General features: G+C 40.9%; 3 protein-coding genes across 3 annotated transcripts; 1 reads left to right on the forward strand and 2 right to left on the reverse strand.

Annotated features, from left to right (window-relative positions):
- Nucleotides 1-645: 645 nt before the first annotated feature.
- Nucleotides 646-4,823, reverse strand: LOC311485654 (isocitrate dehydrogenase [NADP], mitochondrial-like). Its single transcript, XM_084541214.1, has 11 exons — nt 4,625-4,823; nt 3,707-3,798; nt 3,388-3,553; nt 3,053-3,213; nt 2,831-2,974; nt 2,580-2,716; nt 2,315-2,466; nt 2,088-2,200; nt 1,824-1,921; nt 1,635-1,727; nt 646-1,491 (listed from the first exon to the last, which is right to left on the reverse strand). Exons 1-11 carry the CDS (start codon nt 4,746-4,748, stop codon nt 1,407-1,409), a joined length of 1,365 nt encoding a protein of 454 aa, XP_084397340.1. The 5' UTR covers nt 4,749-4,823; the 3' UTR covers nt 646-1,406.
- Nucleotides 4,824-5,100: 277 nt separating this feature from the next.
- On the reverse strand, nt 5,101-10,076 carry tmed3 (transmembrane p24 trafficking protein 3). The gene is made up of 3 exons (XM_084541061.1): nt 9,704-10,076; nt 9,092-9,337; nt 5,101-6,851 (listed from the first exon to the last, which is right to left on the reverse strand). The coding sequence occupies exons 1-3, from the start codon at nt 9,848-9,850 to the stop codon at nt 6,618-6,620; spliced, it is 627 nt and encodes a 208-aa protein (XP_084397187.1). The 5' UTR covers nt 9,851-10,076; the 3' UTR covers nt 5,101-6,617.
- A 718-nt stretch (nt 10,077-10,794) lies between these two features.
- On the forward strand, nt 10,795-14,463 carry LOC311485955 (retinol dehydrogenase 13). Its single transcript, XM_084541695.1, has 7 exons — nt 10,795-11,332; nt 11,609-11,749; nt 11,993-12,184; nt 12,357-12,518; nt 12,730-12,846; nt 12,966-13,170; nt 13,485-14,463. The coding sequence occupies exons 1-7, from the start codon at nt 11,257-11,259 to the stop codon at nt 13,579-13,581; spliced, it is 990 nt and encodes a 329-aa protein (XP_084397821.1). The 5' UTR covers nt 10,795-11,256; the 3' UTR covers nt 13,582-14,463.
- The last annotated feature ends 650 nt before the right edge of the window (nt 14,464-15,113 follow it).

Below are 15,113 nucleotides of genomic sequence, written 5' to 3' on the forward strand. Positions count from 1 at the left end.
GTTGAGCGGGAGGTTCTTCAGTGAATCTTCTTCCAGGAGGAAATTTTAAAAAAGTTAGAAAAAGGTAATCTAAATGCTAATTTCTGGTATTTTTTCTTTTTCTTTTTTTTTTTTTTTTTAGATGAAGGAAACTCGTTCCTTCTCTTTGACTTTTTGTAACTGAGAGAGAAAAGGCAAGAGAATAGCACATTCTCTAGTCTGGGTTGGTTATAAAGTTAATGTCTGTCAAGACTTGAGGAGATGAACAGTAAGAATGATAAGTCAGTGATTACATACTTGAATACTCACATTTCTTTTAATTTTACAGTGTTAAGCTACCAATGAGGTCTAGAGGAGATCCTATTGATTGCTGTGCCAATCATCACTGGAAGGTCCGTTCAGGTAACGTATGATTGGCGCCTGATATTATTGGAATTGTCCTCTGTTTAAATGTCTCACTTATTCTGCATTGCAAGCATATTGTTACAACCACCAATAACAAACTGAGTGTTAATTCAGGTCAGAATCTGTGTCAGACAGAAGCGGTAATATGTTTAAGGCAGTGTATCTTTCAAAGTAAAAACAAGAATAAGCACTAACATACCCTGACTGGCTCACTTGTCGACATCTGCTGGTGAGACACAGTAGCTGCCGCAGCTAAAAGCTTTGCCAAAACTCCCATCAGGTTTGCCCCCCCGCTGGTGCTAACGCTACTCACTGTCATGCACTGCAGGGTGCACATAATGGCTACTAAATGAGCACACAACACTGCATGAATGCACAGCTGGACAGGAGCTCTCGTGTGAGCAAGTGCATGAAATTAAAACGAGAACTGGAACTGCATGAGGACGTCTTTTCTTCCAAGTGCTTCTGAGTTCGACATCTGGCTTTCCAATTTAACTGTGAAGAACCGCTGTAGCCCCCAAGGCCACACGAGTCTAACCACACCCCAAATTATTCTGTGCAAGTATGCGCTGATAAAAGCGCCTCAGAATTTGAGATAACGGCACTGAAGTGGAGTGCCCAAGAGAAAAAAAGCAACTCTGCACTCTCCATGTTATTAAGTGATTAGATATTTATTAACTGTGCAAAACATGACATTGTTTTAATCTGTGCATGTTCCATGAAGACATGTGAAAATGTGTATAAACATACCGTTTTGAAAATGCCATTATAAGTTAATTAACATTCATTCATACAGTACAGTGATTGAATTTGTGCACTACAAAAATGGCAACGGGAAAGGCAAAGGAACACAGCAGTGTGTAAGTGAGCAGTGAGCTATACAAATATAAAAATGGCACCAAAACCTGAAAGCTGCTTCCTTCAAAACTGGATGCAAAAGTTCATACAAGTGAAGGATAAAAACAAGCTAAAAACCAACAAACAGGGTTCATCTCTCTTCATTGACTAGAGTGTCTTCTGTTTCAGTGTCCCAGAGCTTTGTCCAGGTTGGTCTTGATGGCGTCCAGGAAGTCCGACGTGTTGACGTAGTGTTCATTCAGCTTGCAGCTGTAAGATCACAGTGCAAGGGTTACACATGTCATATATATGATCAAATCTGTCCTTCTGTAAAAACAACAGACAAGAACATACTGCACATACAAAATATACTGTGCAACACACACACACACACTCTGAGACTGTACACTCACTTGGCCAAGCCATGGATGCAGCCAGCAAGGTCCTTGGTCATCACACCACTTTCCACCGTTTCCACGCACACTTTCTCTAAAGTCTGGGAGAACCTGGAGAGTAACAATGCAGTGTGACAGAAATAAATATGGTGTTAAGTTACATAAACGTCACATAAGTGAATAGAGCCAGCTAATAGGAAAACATACTTTATCAAATCAGGGTTTCCATCCAGTTTGCCTCTGTGTTCCAATCCCCGGGTCCAAGCAAAGATGCTAGCAATGGGGTTGGTACTGGTGGGTCTTCCCTGCAATCAGTGCAGAGAATGCTGGTTGATAAAATGATTTGATTTTAATGGATACTAAACTCAAAAACAACTAAACTGTCACAAAATCTCACTCTTAACCGGAAAATCAAAGCACCGAATACATGCACACACACAGCACTCAGCAGAGCGACCTAGTGCGTCTTACTCTCTGGTGTTCACGGTAGTGCCTGGTGACGGTTCCATGGGCGGCCTCTGCCTCAATAGTCTTACCATCAGGACACACTAGTACAGAGGTCATGAGGCCCAGAGAGCCAAAACCTGCACACAACACACAGACGCAACACCATGCCATTAGAGGGAGGACGTACTACCAAGTGAGCTCACATACACAGAGCACGACATGCAACGTTGAGATCGTGCAGCAGTACTCACCTTGAGCCAGAATGTCTGACTGCACATCCCCATCGTAATTCTTGCAGGCCCAAACGAATGCTCCAGACGACTTCAGGACCTGAGCCACCATGTCATCGATGAGCCGGTGCTCATACCAGATCTTCAGCTTGTCAAACTCTGGCTTGTACTCTCTAAAATAGACAGAATACGCAAAGACTTCACAGGGAGGCTAAACTTCAGTGGCTTGGTGGTTGTTAAATGAGCTAATAAAAAAAAAAAGCTCATGCAATGTCAGGTGTCTTACTTCTCAAAGATGTCCTGGAAGATGTCTTTGAAGCGGCCATCGTACGCCTTGAGGATGGTGTTCTTGGTGCTCATGTACAGAGGCCACTTCTTCTGGATGGCATACTGAAAGCAGCTGTGAGCAAATCCGCTGATGGACTGTTAAAATAATAAGGTATTAAACAGAAGCCATCACAACACAGAATATTAACAACACCCGAGCATGTTTTGTGTCTAAATAGATTTGATTAAAGCTATAAATCCTATCCTTACCTCATCAGTGTTGTACATTCCCATCCCACAGCCTCCTGCGGGAAAGTCATACACCTCCCACTCCTTCTCCTTGCTTCCATCAGCAGGGGTAAAAACCATCTTGAACTTCCCTGGCTGGCCAACAACAAAGTCCGTGGCCCTGTACTGTGAGAACAAACATTGTTATGTGAGGTTGTACCTCTGTTTGGATCCATCTCTAGAAAGGCAAAACACCTTTCTTACCTGGTCGCCAAAAGCATGTCTGCCAATTGTTATTGGTTGTGTCCAACCAGAAACCAGGCGGGGAATGTTTTTACAGAGGATCGGCTCGCGGAAAACGGTGCCGCCCAAGATGTTCCTGATGGTTCCGTTTGGGCTCTTCCACATCTTCTTGAGTTTAAACTCTGGAAGGAAAATATGTGAGAAGAATATATGATAAGCTTCTGCTATTTGAAGAAGAAAATTAACACTGCACAGTTAAGAAACCCCAAAACAACCCACATTGGTAAAACATTGGTATTGATTGAAATGTTGTGATGCCAAAGAGCCGGCATGCAACTACACCCGGTGAGTCTTACCCTCCACTCTGTCCTCATCGGGGGTGATGGTGGCACACTTGACAGCCACATTGTATTTCTGAGTTGCCAAAGCCGAGTCAATGGTGACCTGGTCTTGCGTCTGGTCTCGGTAAGGCAGACCCAGGTCAAAATACTTCAGCTCAACATCCACGTTAGGCAGGATGAGCTGCACAAGAGGTTGAGGTGTTATTTGTCTGTTCTGATGAGTGTAACGCCGAGCATCCTTATAGTTGTTAAAGGCTACAGTGTCTTCAGAGAGCGCAGGACTGAATCACTGAAAAGTCACTCAAGTGTTAGCGGTTTGTTTGATTTAATGTACCTTCTCTTTGATGAACTCCCAAATGATGCGAGTCATCTCATCTCCGTCCATCTCCACCACGGGCTGGTCCACCTTGATCCGCTTCGTTCCATCTGAAATATGTACATTGACTTTAAGTGTTATTCACAGCTGCAGGAGGATGAGCGCACTGGGAACGGTAAAGGTCAAAGTTTTTCACACAGTCAAGTCGCCTATTTATTTAGCCGGAGGGTAAATTTTCTCAGTCTGGACTCACTGCTTTGTCTTCCAACCAACATCCATTCAGAGAAGCTAATCAGCGCGCCTTGAATGTCGCTGAAGTGACAACGTTTCATTTACTCGTCTCACCTGTGACGCCTGTCTGATGATGATGACTCACACCACACCTGCATATTAGTTTAGCTATTCCTGGCACCTCTCTCACTGAGACAGTGACACCTAGCTGTCAGAGTCCGCCGGCCTTGGCTTTATATGAGGTCTTTGATAGCATTTATTACCTGTCAAGCACTTTTTGTACCTTACAACACGAGGACTCACATGCCAAGACAATCTGGCGCCGGCTGCAATTATTGAGATATGCTATACATTCTGAACATGCAGTATGTTAATCAGATCTGCTGTAGTTTAAATTCACACATGATGTTTTATAGAACAAATAAGTATATCTTTATTTATTAATATCTGTTATTTAGATATGAATGAATTTGCTTTAAATTAATAGACTGAAAGTGGGATGTTTAAATGTTCAGGATCTCGTTATGCATGATTCACTGATGGCATGTGGCCAACTTCAAGATGTCTTGTACAACTCTCTTACACAACCCTCACTCCGTCCACACTGTGTGGTAACCACATATAAACGCTGTGAACCTCGAAGAAAAAGCGCACTGAGGTACATTTTGAGTCATATAGTTGTGATTTTAGTCGACGCTGACTTACAGTGCCTCTGTTGCAGTCTTTGATGGCAGACGGTAGCAGCCGGAGACACCACTGCGGGGCTTTTAGACAGGGCAGCAGCTGCACTCTTCGAAACGGTGGTCAGAGCCTTAAGGTAACCCGCCATGTTTGCCAGGGGTAGACGAACGGGACCACTGGAGCTGTACCTGTTTTTCTTATGAATGAACGTAAGCCCGGTAGACCTGAGAATGGTGACGCCGCACGTAGGGCTGCGCTCACTACTTCCACGTACGTCACACTGGACGCTTCACTGGTGATTGGCTAGAGAGACCGGTCTCGCGCCAACAGTTTAAGTTCATTTATGGATCATTTCAACTGCTTTCTATTTCTTACTTCCTCATTCGTGGTAGCATTTTTTTTTTCTCCAATAATAATAATAATAATAAAAAAGTATACAAATAAAATGGTTTCAGCATCTTTAAAAAATTCCTATCTAGACAAAACACAAGAGGTTAAAATAATAAGGCATTTTATTATATTCCATTAAGTTACTGTGTATCTGTGTGCAGGAATAAGGGTGATATTTTCCAGAAAGTCAACACATCTTTGGACAAATCCAGCCACGTATTAAAATCTATGCAGTTTCACCTTACAGCTGGAGTAGCAGTAGTTGTTGTCTGCTATTTCTACAGTCAGTAGAGAAACCTTTTCAAAACAAAAGCACCAAATAAGCAACAAAAACATCAACATATACAGCACATGTTGCAAACTGTGCGTCTGTATAATGAATAATACATTTTCTTAGATCTTAGGTTTTCTAGGCGTGTTTAAGTCATAAAAATATCCTGCTTTGAATTATAGATAAGAAAGAAAAGCCAAAAAAAGAGTTCTCAAATAGAACTACTTTTCAATAAAGAAATTTTACTGGGCACACAATGTCTTCTATACATCACTGAAGGTCTTTAATTGGTCACAAATCCAGCTCGTACATCCGAAACTGAGATTTTATGTTTGCCTGGTAAGCAGGTGAATGATAACACAGTCTTTTAAACGTCAAACTCTGCACACACATGATGCCACTTTGCAGGTCAAACCTCAAAGTGCATGGACATTGAGCAAAACTCATTTTTGAGTGGGGCAAATAGATTCTAAACTTGCGACAGATCCTACACAGTTTTTATGTATTTCATATAAAGCTGGATCTGATTATGCATCTCAGTACAGAGTGCCATAAAACACCCTCTTGACATGTTAAGACAATTATTCACACTGTTCTTGGGTTTACAATATTCACCAAAACTTTCCATCAAATTTTAATGACATCTGCACATTTTACAAATAACAAACAAACAAATAGGTCCGAAACATAACCAAAAGCTATTATAATTAATCACTTTTCAATATTCAATAATGTAAACCTGGACAAAGAATCGAATTAAGCAGAAACAACAGGATGACATGTTTAAATTACTACTGTAAACTTTAAACTTGATCGGTACGGGAAAAAGACATTAAGGCACTGTATGAGACAAACAAGTGAGACAGAGCTGGTTCAGCTTGTAACACTTTTCTACACATAAATTAAACAATAAACACAACAGACACTATGAAACAAATAAAACTAACAATGCTTCTTTGGTTTCTATCAGTGTCACTACTTGGACTGTGATTGCTGAGAATCTACAATGGCCCTGATGTGCTTTACATCAGTAATTAATAGGTAGAGCAAACAAAACATGGTTTATGTTGTACTTCCATAAAAATGAAACAAATGATCCGTGTGAAAAGGCTATCAATCTCATTTTAACAAGCATGAGTGGTGTCTCTTCTTAGTACAACTTGTTGAGAACAAATCAACATAGATGTACAAAAAAGGCTTTCAAGTTTGTCAGATACTGCAATCAGGAGTAGAAGAACTCCTTGGACTATCTATTAACAACGGCTTTGTTGAAAGTACTAACATACAGTATGTGCTAATCTCCAGACGTAGTTCCTGTTCACATCGGTGAGCATCTTCTTGAGGACGCGTCAAGTTCTAAGTGGCGGCCACCACAGAGCCTTTCTTGTCAGAGAAGAAGCTCCTGAGCATCATGACCTGACCAATGCCGATGACAAACAGCAGGACAGTTTCTCCGATGGACCAGTAGGTCACCCGCTCCAACAGGTGCTCTGCCTTTGTGCGGTCGTGTGCCTCCCTGAGCCTGTACCATGTCTGCGAGTCAATTATCACCTTCAGGACCTCATGAATGGAGACGCAAGATGACTCCAACTGAAAGCAGAAACACAAATTATATATATCGGGAGTTTTGATAAGCAATGACGTCAGACCTGGGAGCCTCAGTATTTATGAATAACTTCAGTTTGTGCAAAACTGAAAAGGACCAAGCCTTTAAAAGGGGGCTATTAACAAATTTGAGTGTTTTGCTGGTAACGGAGTAAGAAAGAAGCTTAAAGACAAGCAAATAATAATAAGTCATGGTTAAATTTGTAGTTACATTGCTCCTTTTAAAGCCACCATACTTCATTGACCAAACCTATTATTTTCAGTATTAGATTGCAGGTTTATCAATCTAACATGGTGTGTTACCATGTTAATTTGGATACAAACTAATGTATTAACACACCAAATTCACACAGCAGTAGACCAGCAACTCCAGTGTTGTGCAAGGTATAATTACTGTTTTTGTCAATGAAGTCTGGTAGCTTTGAGGCTTAGTTTCCCCTTGGGAATAGTCTGTTGAGAGCAAGGTAAAACAGTGATAATATTCTAAATATAGCATACACTTGACCTGATTTTGCTTGCTTGTTATTTTTTTTTATTTTTATTTTTTTAGGTGGGCTTTGGTATAGTTAGATAAAATAAACCGATCAGGCATAACATTATGACCACCTTCCTAATAGGTGTAGGTCTCCCTTGTGCCTCCAAAACAGTTGTGACTCATCAGAGAATGGACATGGGTCTTCTGAGGGAGTCCTGTGATGTTATGGCAACAAAATGTTGTTAGTGGGGGCCTTTGCGTCCTACGGGTTGAGGGGAGGGCACTCTGGGGTTCAGGCCTGTTCCAGTGCATCCCACAGATACTTGATCAGTTTGGGATCTAGTGAATTTGGAGGCCAGGTCAACACCTTGGGCTGTTTTTCATGTTTTTTATTTTGTGTGTGTGCCTGTGTCAGGCTGCATCCTGCTGGGGATGGCTGCTGCCATCAAGGAGTGTCATTGTTATGGGGTGGGGGTGCCTGGTCTAGTCTATGTGGGTGGTACATGTCTAAGTAACATCCACATGAATGCCAGGTCCAAACGTTTCCCAGCAGAACATTACATTGTCAGAAGATGGTCAATGTATATAGAGAGCCGAAGTCCCGCCCCTTCTACTTCCGGGCCATGGGACCTATCTTTCGAAAAAATATGAACGGCAGTCTATGGCGAAAGATAAATTATTTTCTGGTCCCGATCGACTTGTGCCTTGGATTATACATATGTTGTTTTTCAGAATAAAAAATGATTTTACATGTCAAGAATGTCACAGTTTGTCGCAAGATAGTTAAGTAAAACGCTATGGAAAATACGTAATTAAACGAACTACAAGTCCCGCATGCTGGCGCGTACAGAACCGACCAAAACTCCCTTCGTGTAACTACAGCTCTCGACATGACCCGATTTATAATGATTTTCACCTCGTTTGATGCTTCTGCCTTCGTCCTGGAAGAAGACGGTAAAGCTCAACAAGGAGACAGCCATAGTTCTCTAGTGACGTACATTGTTCGAGACGAGAGATGTAGTTCACTAAGCGATCTCATACAAAACCTAATGTTGTTCAGCTTATTTACGTCAAATAATTTATCTCTTGACGTGAAAAATTATCTTTTAAATTCACACACATCATATGTGAAATTCATGGCACAATTCGAACGGGACCAAAAAATAATTATGATCTCTCCATAGACTGCCGTTCATATTTTTTCGAAAGATAGGTCCCATGACCCGGAAGTAGAGGGGCGGGACTTCGGCTCTCTATTCACCTCACCTGTCAGTGGTTTTGATGTTGTGGCTGATCGGTGTATGTTTTCTTGCTATCCCTTTTCAAAACAGTTCATTGCTCGCTGTGCTTCTCCAAACTTGGGCTCTGCTGACCACCACATATACTATAGGTAATACACTATGGATAAGTACCTCATACTACCTTACTTCAAAGTAACCAAATAGTCTCTTTGAAGCTATTTTTCCTTTATATCACATCTGTGGCTCCACCTAGTGGCTCCACCTTTGTAAAAGTTTACCCACCACTATAACCAATCCAATAATAATGCAAAAACAGCTTCAGTTTTGCTGCACTTGGTATCACTTCATTATTATTTAGACTAACTCACTTAATAGAACAGCAATGAAAAATAATGTTTTTTTTTTCTTCATACATTTTCTCTATAATCTCGTTCCTATTAGTGACAGGCTCAGTCCGGCATTTCCACGGTGTCCAGACAGATTTTAAGCACCGTGTTGATCATTCTTACCTGAGTCAGAGCTGTAGTTCCGGTCATGGTGTCCAGGAGAGGCTCCTCGTCTCCATGGCGGAAGTCCAGGTACACTATTTTATGTGTAAATGTGGAGAACTCATTGCTGAAGCAGACCTTGTAGGTGCCCTGCATGGCGGTGGTGTGAGAGAAGCTGTCATACTGTTTCTTCTTCTCATTATACAAGATGTTGCCCAGAGGGTCGGTGACAAAGCAGTCCACATCATAGTTGCCTCCAGAAATGACCTGAAAGTGTTTTACAACCCAAACGTTGTTAGTACATATGGAGGCTGAGGCAGTTGTAACACAGTAACATATGTTGATTTGTGCAACATATGGACAATACAATGGCTGACTGACTGAATTAAGAAATACTGGGTGAGTATATATTAATTTTGTTTTTAAATGTTTATGTTAGCCTAAAGTTTAAATTTTTATATGTACAGGTGAATAAAACCTGACTCACTTTTAAAATTATGTAAATAACTAGAACTACCAAGGTTCCTCATGTCTCTGAACAAGAGACACAGAGAACACACAAATGACAAGTTCCAGTAACAAGACTATCACAAACACACAGGCTGAAGAGGTGAAAATTTCAAAGTAACCTACTTGGAAGTCTATGTCAAACTTCACGTCTTTCTCTAGTTCCTCGAAGAAGCATTGCTTTTCGTTGTCAGGGAGTTCAAATGTGAGCTCAGTCCCAAACACCACACACGCATGAAGCAGCAACAAACAGCTGAGTCCCAGAGAAAGCATTGTAAAAGCTCGAGGTAAGTTCAGACTGCTGCAGAGATTCTCCTTCACTGTTACACTCAATGGTTACACCGACGGCAACAATTTGTAGCTCTGACGTGGCGCGAGTACAAAGAACTTCCGGGACACCTTTGTTTTTGTTTTTTTTAATTTCCTCTTTTTAGTAAAAATGTATCCACTGCTGTCACATGTTTTCTCTCATCAGATAAGACTCGGTACACACCCGTAATGAGAGAGAACCCATTTTAAAAATAGCTAAAACTACTCAGCGACAAAATTTCAGCGAAACGTCAGCACTGGTCTGAACCAATCAGAGCGTCACAGCACCGAGTCCAGCAGTGCAGGTTTCAAAATAAAAGCACAATATTTGAAAGGAAGTCAGAGCATTTATTTTGTTTGACCAGAGGAAATGCGTTTCAGTTAACGTACAAACATACAATCAAGAATTGAATTAAAAGCCAGCTTATGGTTAGTATCTTGCACCAGAGTAAAAGTATTAAAATGATATATTTAGGTACTCAACGTTTTATTGTTACATGATCTGTTTTTACTGACGCTATTTTAAACTGCATTATACAGCAGGTCCAGGTGGATTTACTATATGTTATTCACTAGTGAAATCATTCCATATTGAATGAATGATTTTGTATACCGCCTTAATTTGAAAAGTGCAATATAGTACATAAGATAGGCCGTTTTATTTTAATCCAAAAGGCATGTTGCATGGATTTCAAAACAAATAATCAAAACAAATCAAAACAAATAAATAAATTAGAGTTGTAATTTTACTCAACGGTTTAACAATTCTAGTATTACTCATTTCATTAAAGTTGTCAAACAGTTCACATTAGAGGGGTATGTTTGGCCAATTTCCACTTCTACTTCAGATATCCAAACAAATAAACAGGGTTTTGGATTTTGTATACATAACTTGCTGCCATAGATACTGCTGTTATGTCAAATGTAATGAGTCAGCCAGCTACATTGTGCTGGTAGGGTGTGTTTTGTTTGTAGGGTGTGTGTAGACCTCACAGACACCTTGTTCTCCATGGCTGGTAGAACATTATCTAAACTATGTCAGAGAGCATGGAATTAGCTCACGACACCAAATAAAAGTGTAACTGCAGTCAGAAACTTTTTTTTTTTTCTAAAACTTTAAGAGAGCGGTAATTTCGTACACTGGTTGCTATGAAAACAAAGTACATATTAAACGCGAGTCTTATTTTGAAAGTCCCTGACAGTGCACGCCACACCTTCACTTCCGCCGAGGCGTGTGTTTGTGCTACGTTTAGACAGGGCTACGCGCATATTTGCATAGTTTTTACTGCAGAAAGACAGGTTATTCTTTTTAACTTTAAGCTTCCCATAATATCTAACTGTACTAGTTAATTAATCGAATAACCTAAACTATGCAAAACTACGCAGATGCTATTAAGGACTTTGCAGAGAAACATGCCACTGGTCTCACAGTTGCCTTTGTTGCAGGTAAATCGACTTTGTTATGATGATATCTTATTTTGAGATCTTATAAAATGTCAGTGTGAGGGAACTTTTCTGGTGCCACTGCAAACATGTAGTCGATAATAGTTTATGCTACGCTTTATGGAACCCATCACGCTTTATGGAACCCATTACGCTTTATGGAACCCATCACTAAATGAAACCTGTAATACAGGTTTCCCTTAGTTCAGTCGTGAAATTACAGCTTAAAAGATTAGGACAAGTGAAAAATTACTCCATTAATATTGTCTTTTCTGTCAGGGGCAAGCTTGCTGGCCTTGCGAAGGTGGATGGCAGGGGGAGTGTGTCGAAGCAAGGCCAGGCTGGATGGGAAAACAGTCCTGATCACAGGGGCCAACACTGGCATTGGGAAGGAGACGGCCCTGGACATGGCACAGAGAGGTGAGGCCCTCCACGTGAGCAGAGCAGGGCGTTTTCTGCTGTGACACGTGCATGTGTCTTAATTAATAACAGTATCTAGAGAACACTTTAGAACACAAATTAAAACAAGATAAATTATTATAATGAACATGCAGTGAGTGTGATAATGGCAGTGTCCACAAACGAGCCTTTACCTGTACTGTAGTAGCACTTCTTCCGGTGTTAACATGTGAGTATAAAGGTCATTACGTAATTTTTGTCAAGGGGCCAGAGTGATCCTGGCCTGCAGGGACATGACCAAGGCCTACATTGCAGCTGATGAAATCCGTCAGAAAAGTGGCAACGGCAATTTGGTGGTGAAGAAACTGGATCTGTCCTCGCTGAAGTCTGTCAGAGAGCTGGCCAGAGAAGTCGAGGAGAAGGAGGACCGCTTGGACATCCTCATTAACAATGCAGGTAATTTGCAGTGGTTCTACATTAAACCCAGTCAGCACCTGTGATGTGTTTTTTCCTCCTCCTCACCATGCAGGGCAGAATAAATGCATGGGTTAACCAGCATTTTTATTTATTTTTTATTTTTTACTTTGTGTTTGTTTTATTCTACATAAGGGTATGTTGTGATTTTTAGGAGTCATGATGTGTCCCAAGTGGAAGACCGAGGATGGCTTTGAAATGCAGTTTGGCGTCAATCACCTGGGACATTTTCTTCTCACCAACTGTCTTCTTGACCTGCTGAAGAAGTCTGCTCCAAGTCGCGTTGTCATCGTCTCTAGCCTGGCACACGAGAGAGGTACAACCTTTTTGTGTGTATAATGTCAGAGCATATGGGTGAATATAAAGTCGAACAACCGCTTCTCCTCCCGTCTCCTGCTCAGTCTCAAACATCACCGTATTAAAAATGTATCTAAAGTGATTTACTACTTTCACTTTGAATGTTATGACAGATTTAACATAATTTGTCCATCATTTTATTTAAAATTACACTGAATTGTTTCTTGCAGGTCAAATTCACTTTGATGACATTAACCTTGATAAAGACTACGAACGTCAAAAGAGCTACCGCCAAAGCAAGCTGGCCAATGTTCTCTTCTGCAAAGAACTGGCTGCACGACTCCAAGGTAGTGTCCGATTCACATTGATCCCCTTAAAACACAATACTGAGTCTCGTGTCTACCAGCATCAATGGTAGTGTGAGGCTCAAACTAACACTAAACATTTGACATACCCCACTTATTAGGCACTGGCGTGACAGTGTACAGCCTTCACCCTGGAGTGATCCGCACAGAGTTAGGCCGCCATTTTTTCCCTTCCTTTCCTCTGTGGAAGAGGATGATAATCACGGGCCTTCTCGCGCTGGTCAAAAATCCTCGGGAAGGAGCACAGACCACCATCTACTGTGCTGTGGACGAGAGTCTGGCAAACGTCAGCGGCCTCTACTACAGGCAAGTACATGTGACCGTGAGCATAATTTGTATTAAATGGAATTTCTAAACGTTCCCACCTCTTTCTTTTACTGTTTTTACTCAGTTTTTTTCTTCCAAAACGGATGAAAAATATCTCTCACCATGCCGGCTTTTTAATATTCATACATAACAATGCATTTGTCTTTATTGCTCATTGAAGTTTCATTATATAGGGAATGATTTAAGACATAAACTACTAGTAATCCATCAGCAGGCTACTTCAGGAATGATTTTAACCACACCTGTGTGAGAGTTTTTCATTTTAATTCTCTTTTATTTATTGCGGCGTGCAGTGACTGTGCTCCCAAAACACCGGCACCACAGGCCCTGGACGACGCCGCTGCCAAGAAGCTGTGGGACCTCAGCACTTCCATGGTCGGTCTGGCTTAAACGCAGCAGCCGGCCATGCTATCATCAACCAGCGGCCCTGTTTACACAGGAGAATAAAGCACTGCACTTGATTTTCCTTATGTAACATACACAAAGGCATTACATTTTTCTTTTAATCAAATCCTGTAGGCCAGTAAAGATACAGAATCATGCACTATTTACTCTGACTACCTATTACAATAAGGTGTAATGCTTTATCTTTATATTTTGTGTACTTTACATCATGCGCTTTAAGGAATACTTATGTAAAACTGCTTGATCTTTATCAAAACAAAGTCATAACTGATTTATTTTAAAACTCTTTTTTTTTTTTTTCGTTTGTCAAGTTCAAACATACCTTTAAGGCTTTGCTGCTTTTATTCATGGCATCTAACATGAATGTGATTTACCACTTTCGCTGAGACAATTGCAAACATAAAGTAAAACCCTTGTTTGTATAAAACGTTCTGCATCAGCTGCAGTCATGAATACACGTAAAGCAAGAGGCTGAATGTGCTGAAGCCGCATGGCTCAGGTGTTGCCTAAAGGAAGTAGCCTTAAGAGCTGACGCTGCTGACAAGATTGTTGGAGAGACGATTCTCCACCAGGTGTTAAGAGGGAGTGAACGCCTCAGGGGCAGAGAGCAGTTAGGATACACCCAGTGGACCCAGAAGACTTGTCAGATTTACTGAGTGCCTTGCTGTGTCTGTCTGTCTGTCTTTTTTTTTTTCCTTTTTTATATAGCGGATGCAGTTGTGTCAGAACAATGCAATGCCGACGTTTTGTAACGTTTGTTCGCTGCGGTGAGAATGAAGCTGCGTGAATTTGTTGCTTTGTGTTGCTTTGTTGTTGAACAAAAGGAGGGCGCCAATGTTTTTGGAAATAAATGTCTGATAAAAGGTGGCATTTCCTCCGGCAGTTATTAAAGAACGGGTGCAATGACAAAAACACTTAAATACATACAATTTTTTATTCACAGAGGTTTGAAGGTTGTTAAAATATCCCCAACATATGAATTTAGGGTCCAGTCGTTTGGGGTGAATGTGGTTCATGTTCGAGAGCACTTAAAAAAGTGCATCATAAAATATGGCATGCAATGCAATTTTAAATAAAAGTTGAAACACAAAGGAAAGTAGCTGAAATTGCTCCAGTGTTTGAAAGAATATCTTCATTTGATCATAGACACACACGCAGCGTTTGAAAGGTTCTGTCAGAAGAGCTTCATGGCTCAACTGTGGATTTTCATGTCACACATTTACAGATTTCACTTTTCCAGCTTGAAGTCTTTTGCATCGACACACTTGTTATTGTACATTAAATTAAGACTGTAGTTAAAGTGTAGAAATACCATGCCTGTGTATTTGTGGGGGTGTATACTGTCAGTATGTCGGCCATTACTCACCTAATTCTGTATTCCAGTTCACCAGATTTGTCATCCTCACTATGTTAGTCAGTCGTGCTGCATCGTGTCGCTATGAACCCACAACTTTATGTTTGGGAGAACAATCTCTTAGTCAATTTGTATGACATGAATTTGTCTTTGGTCCTGCAGT

The sequence above is a fragment of the Chelon labrosus genome, assembly GCF_963514085.1.
Source record: "Chelon labrosus genome assembly, chromosome: 3".
NCBI classification, from domain to species: Eukaryota; Metazoa; Chordata; class Actinopteri; order Mugiliformes; family Mugilidae; genus Chelon; species Chelon labrosus.

What these genes read in the sequence shown, in the direction of transcription:
- tmed3 (XM_084541061.1), bottom strand. Translation starts at nt 9,850, where the DNA reads ATGCTTTCTCTGGGACTCAGCTGTTTGTTGCTGCTTCATGCGTGTGTG. An exon ending in AGTTTGACATAGACTTCCAA is followed by an intron (nt 9,338 to 9,703) that starts GTAGGTTACTTT and finishes AAACACTTTCAG; the next exon opens with GTCATTTCTGGAGGCAACTA. An exon ending in GAACTACAGCTCTGACTCAG is followed by an intron (nt 6,852 to 9,091) that starts GTAAGAATGATC and finishes TTCTGCTTTCAG; the next exon opens with TTGGAGTCATCTTGCGTCTC.
- LOC311485955 (XM_084541695.1), top strand. Translation starts at nt 11,257, where the DNA reads ATGCAAAACTACGCAGATGCTATTAAGGACTTTGCAGAGAAACATGCC. An exon ending in CATCCTCATTAACAATGCAG is followed by an intron (nt 12,185 to 12,356) that starts GTAATTTGCAGT and finishes TGTGATTTTTAG; the next exon opens with GAGTCATGATGTGTCCCAAG. An exon ending in ACTGGCTGCACGACTCCAAG is followed by an intron (nt 12,847 to 12,965) that starts GTAGTGTCCGAT and finishes CCCACTTATTAG; the next exon opens with GCACTGGCGTGACAGTGTAC.
- LOC311485654 (XM_084541214.1), bottom strand. Translation starts at nt 4,748, where the DNA reads ATGGCGGGTTACCTTAAGGCTCTGACCACCGTTTCGAAGAGTGCAGCT. An exon ending in GTCAGACATTCTGGCTCAAG is followed by an intron (nt 2,201 to 2,314) that starts GTGAGTACTGCT and finishes TGTTGTGTGCAG; the next exon opens with GTTTTGGCTCTCTGGGCCTC. An exon ending in TGCATCCATGGCTTGGCCAA is followed by an intron (nt 1,492 to 1,634) that starts GTGAGTGTACAG and finishes GTGATCTTACAG; the next exon opens with CTGCAAGCTGAATGAACACT.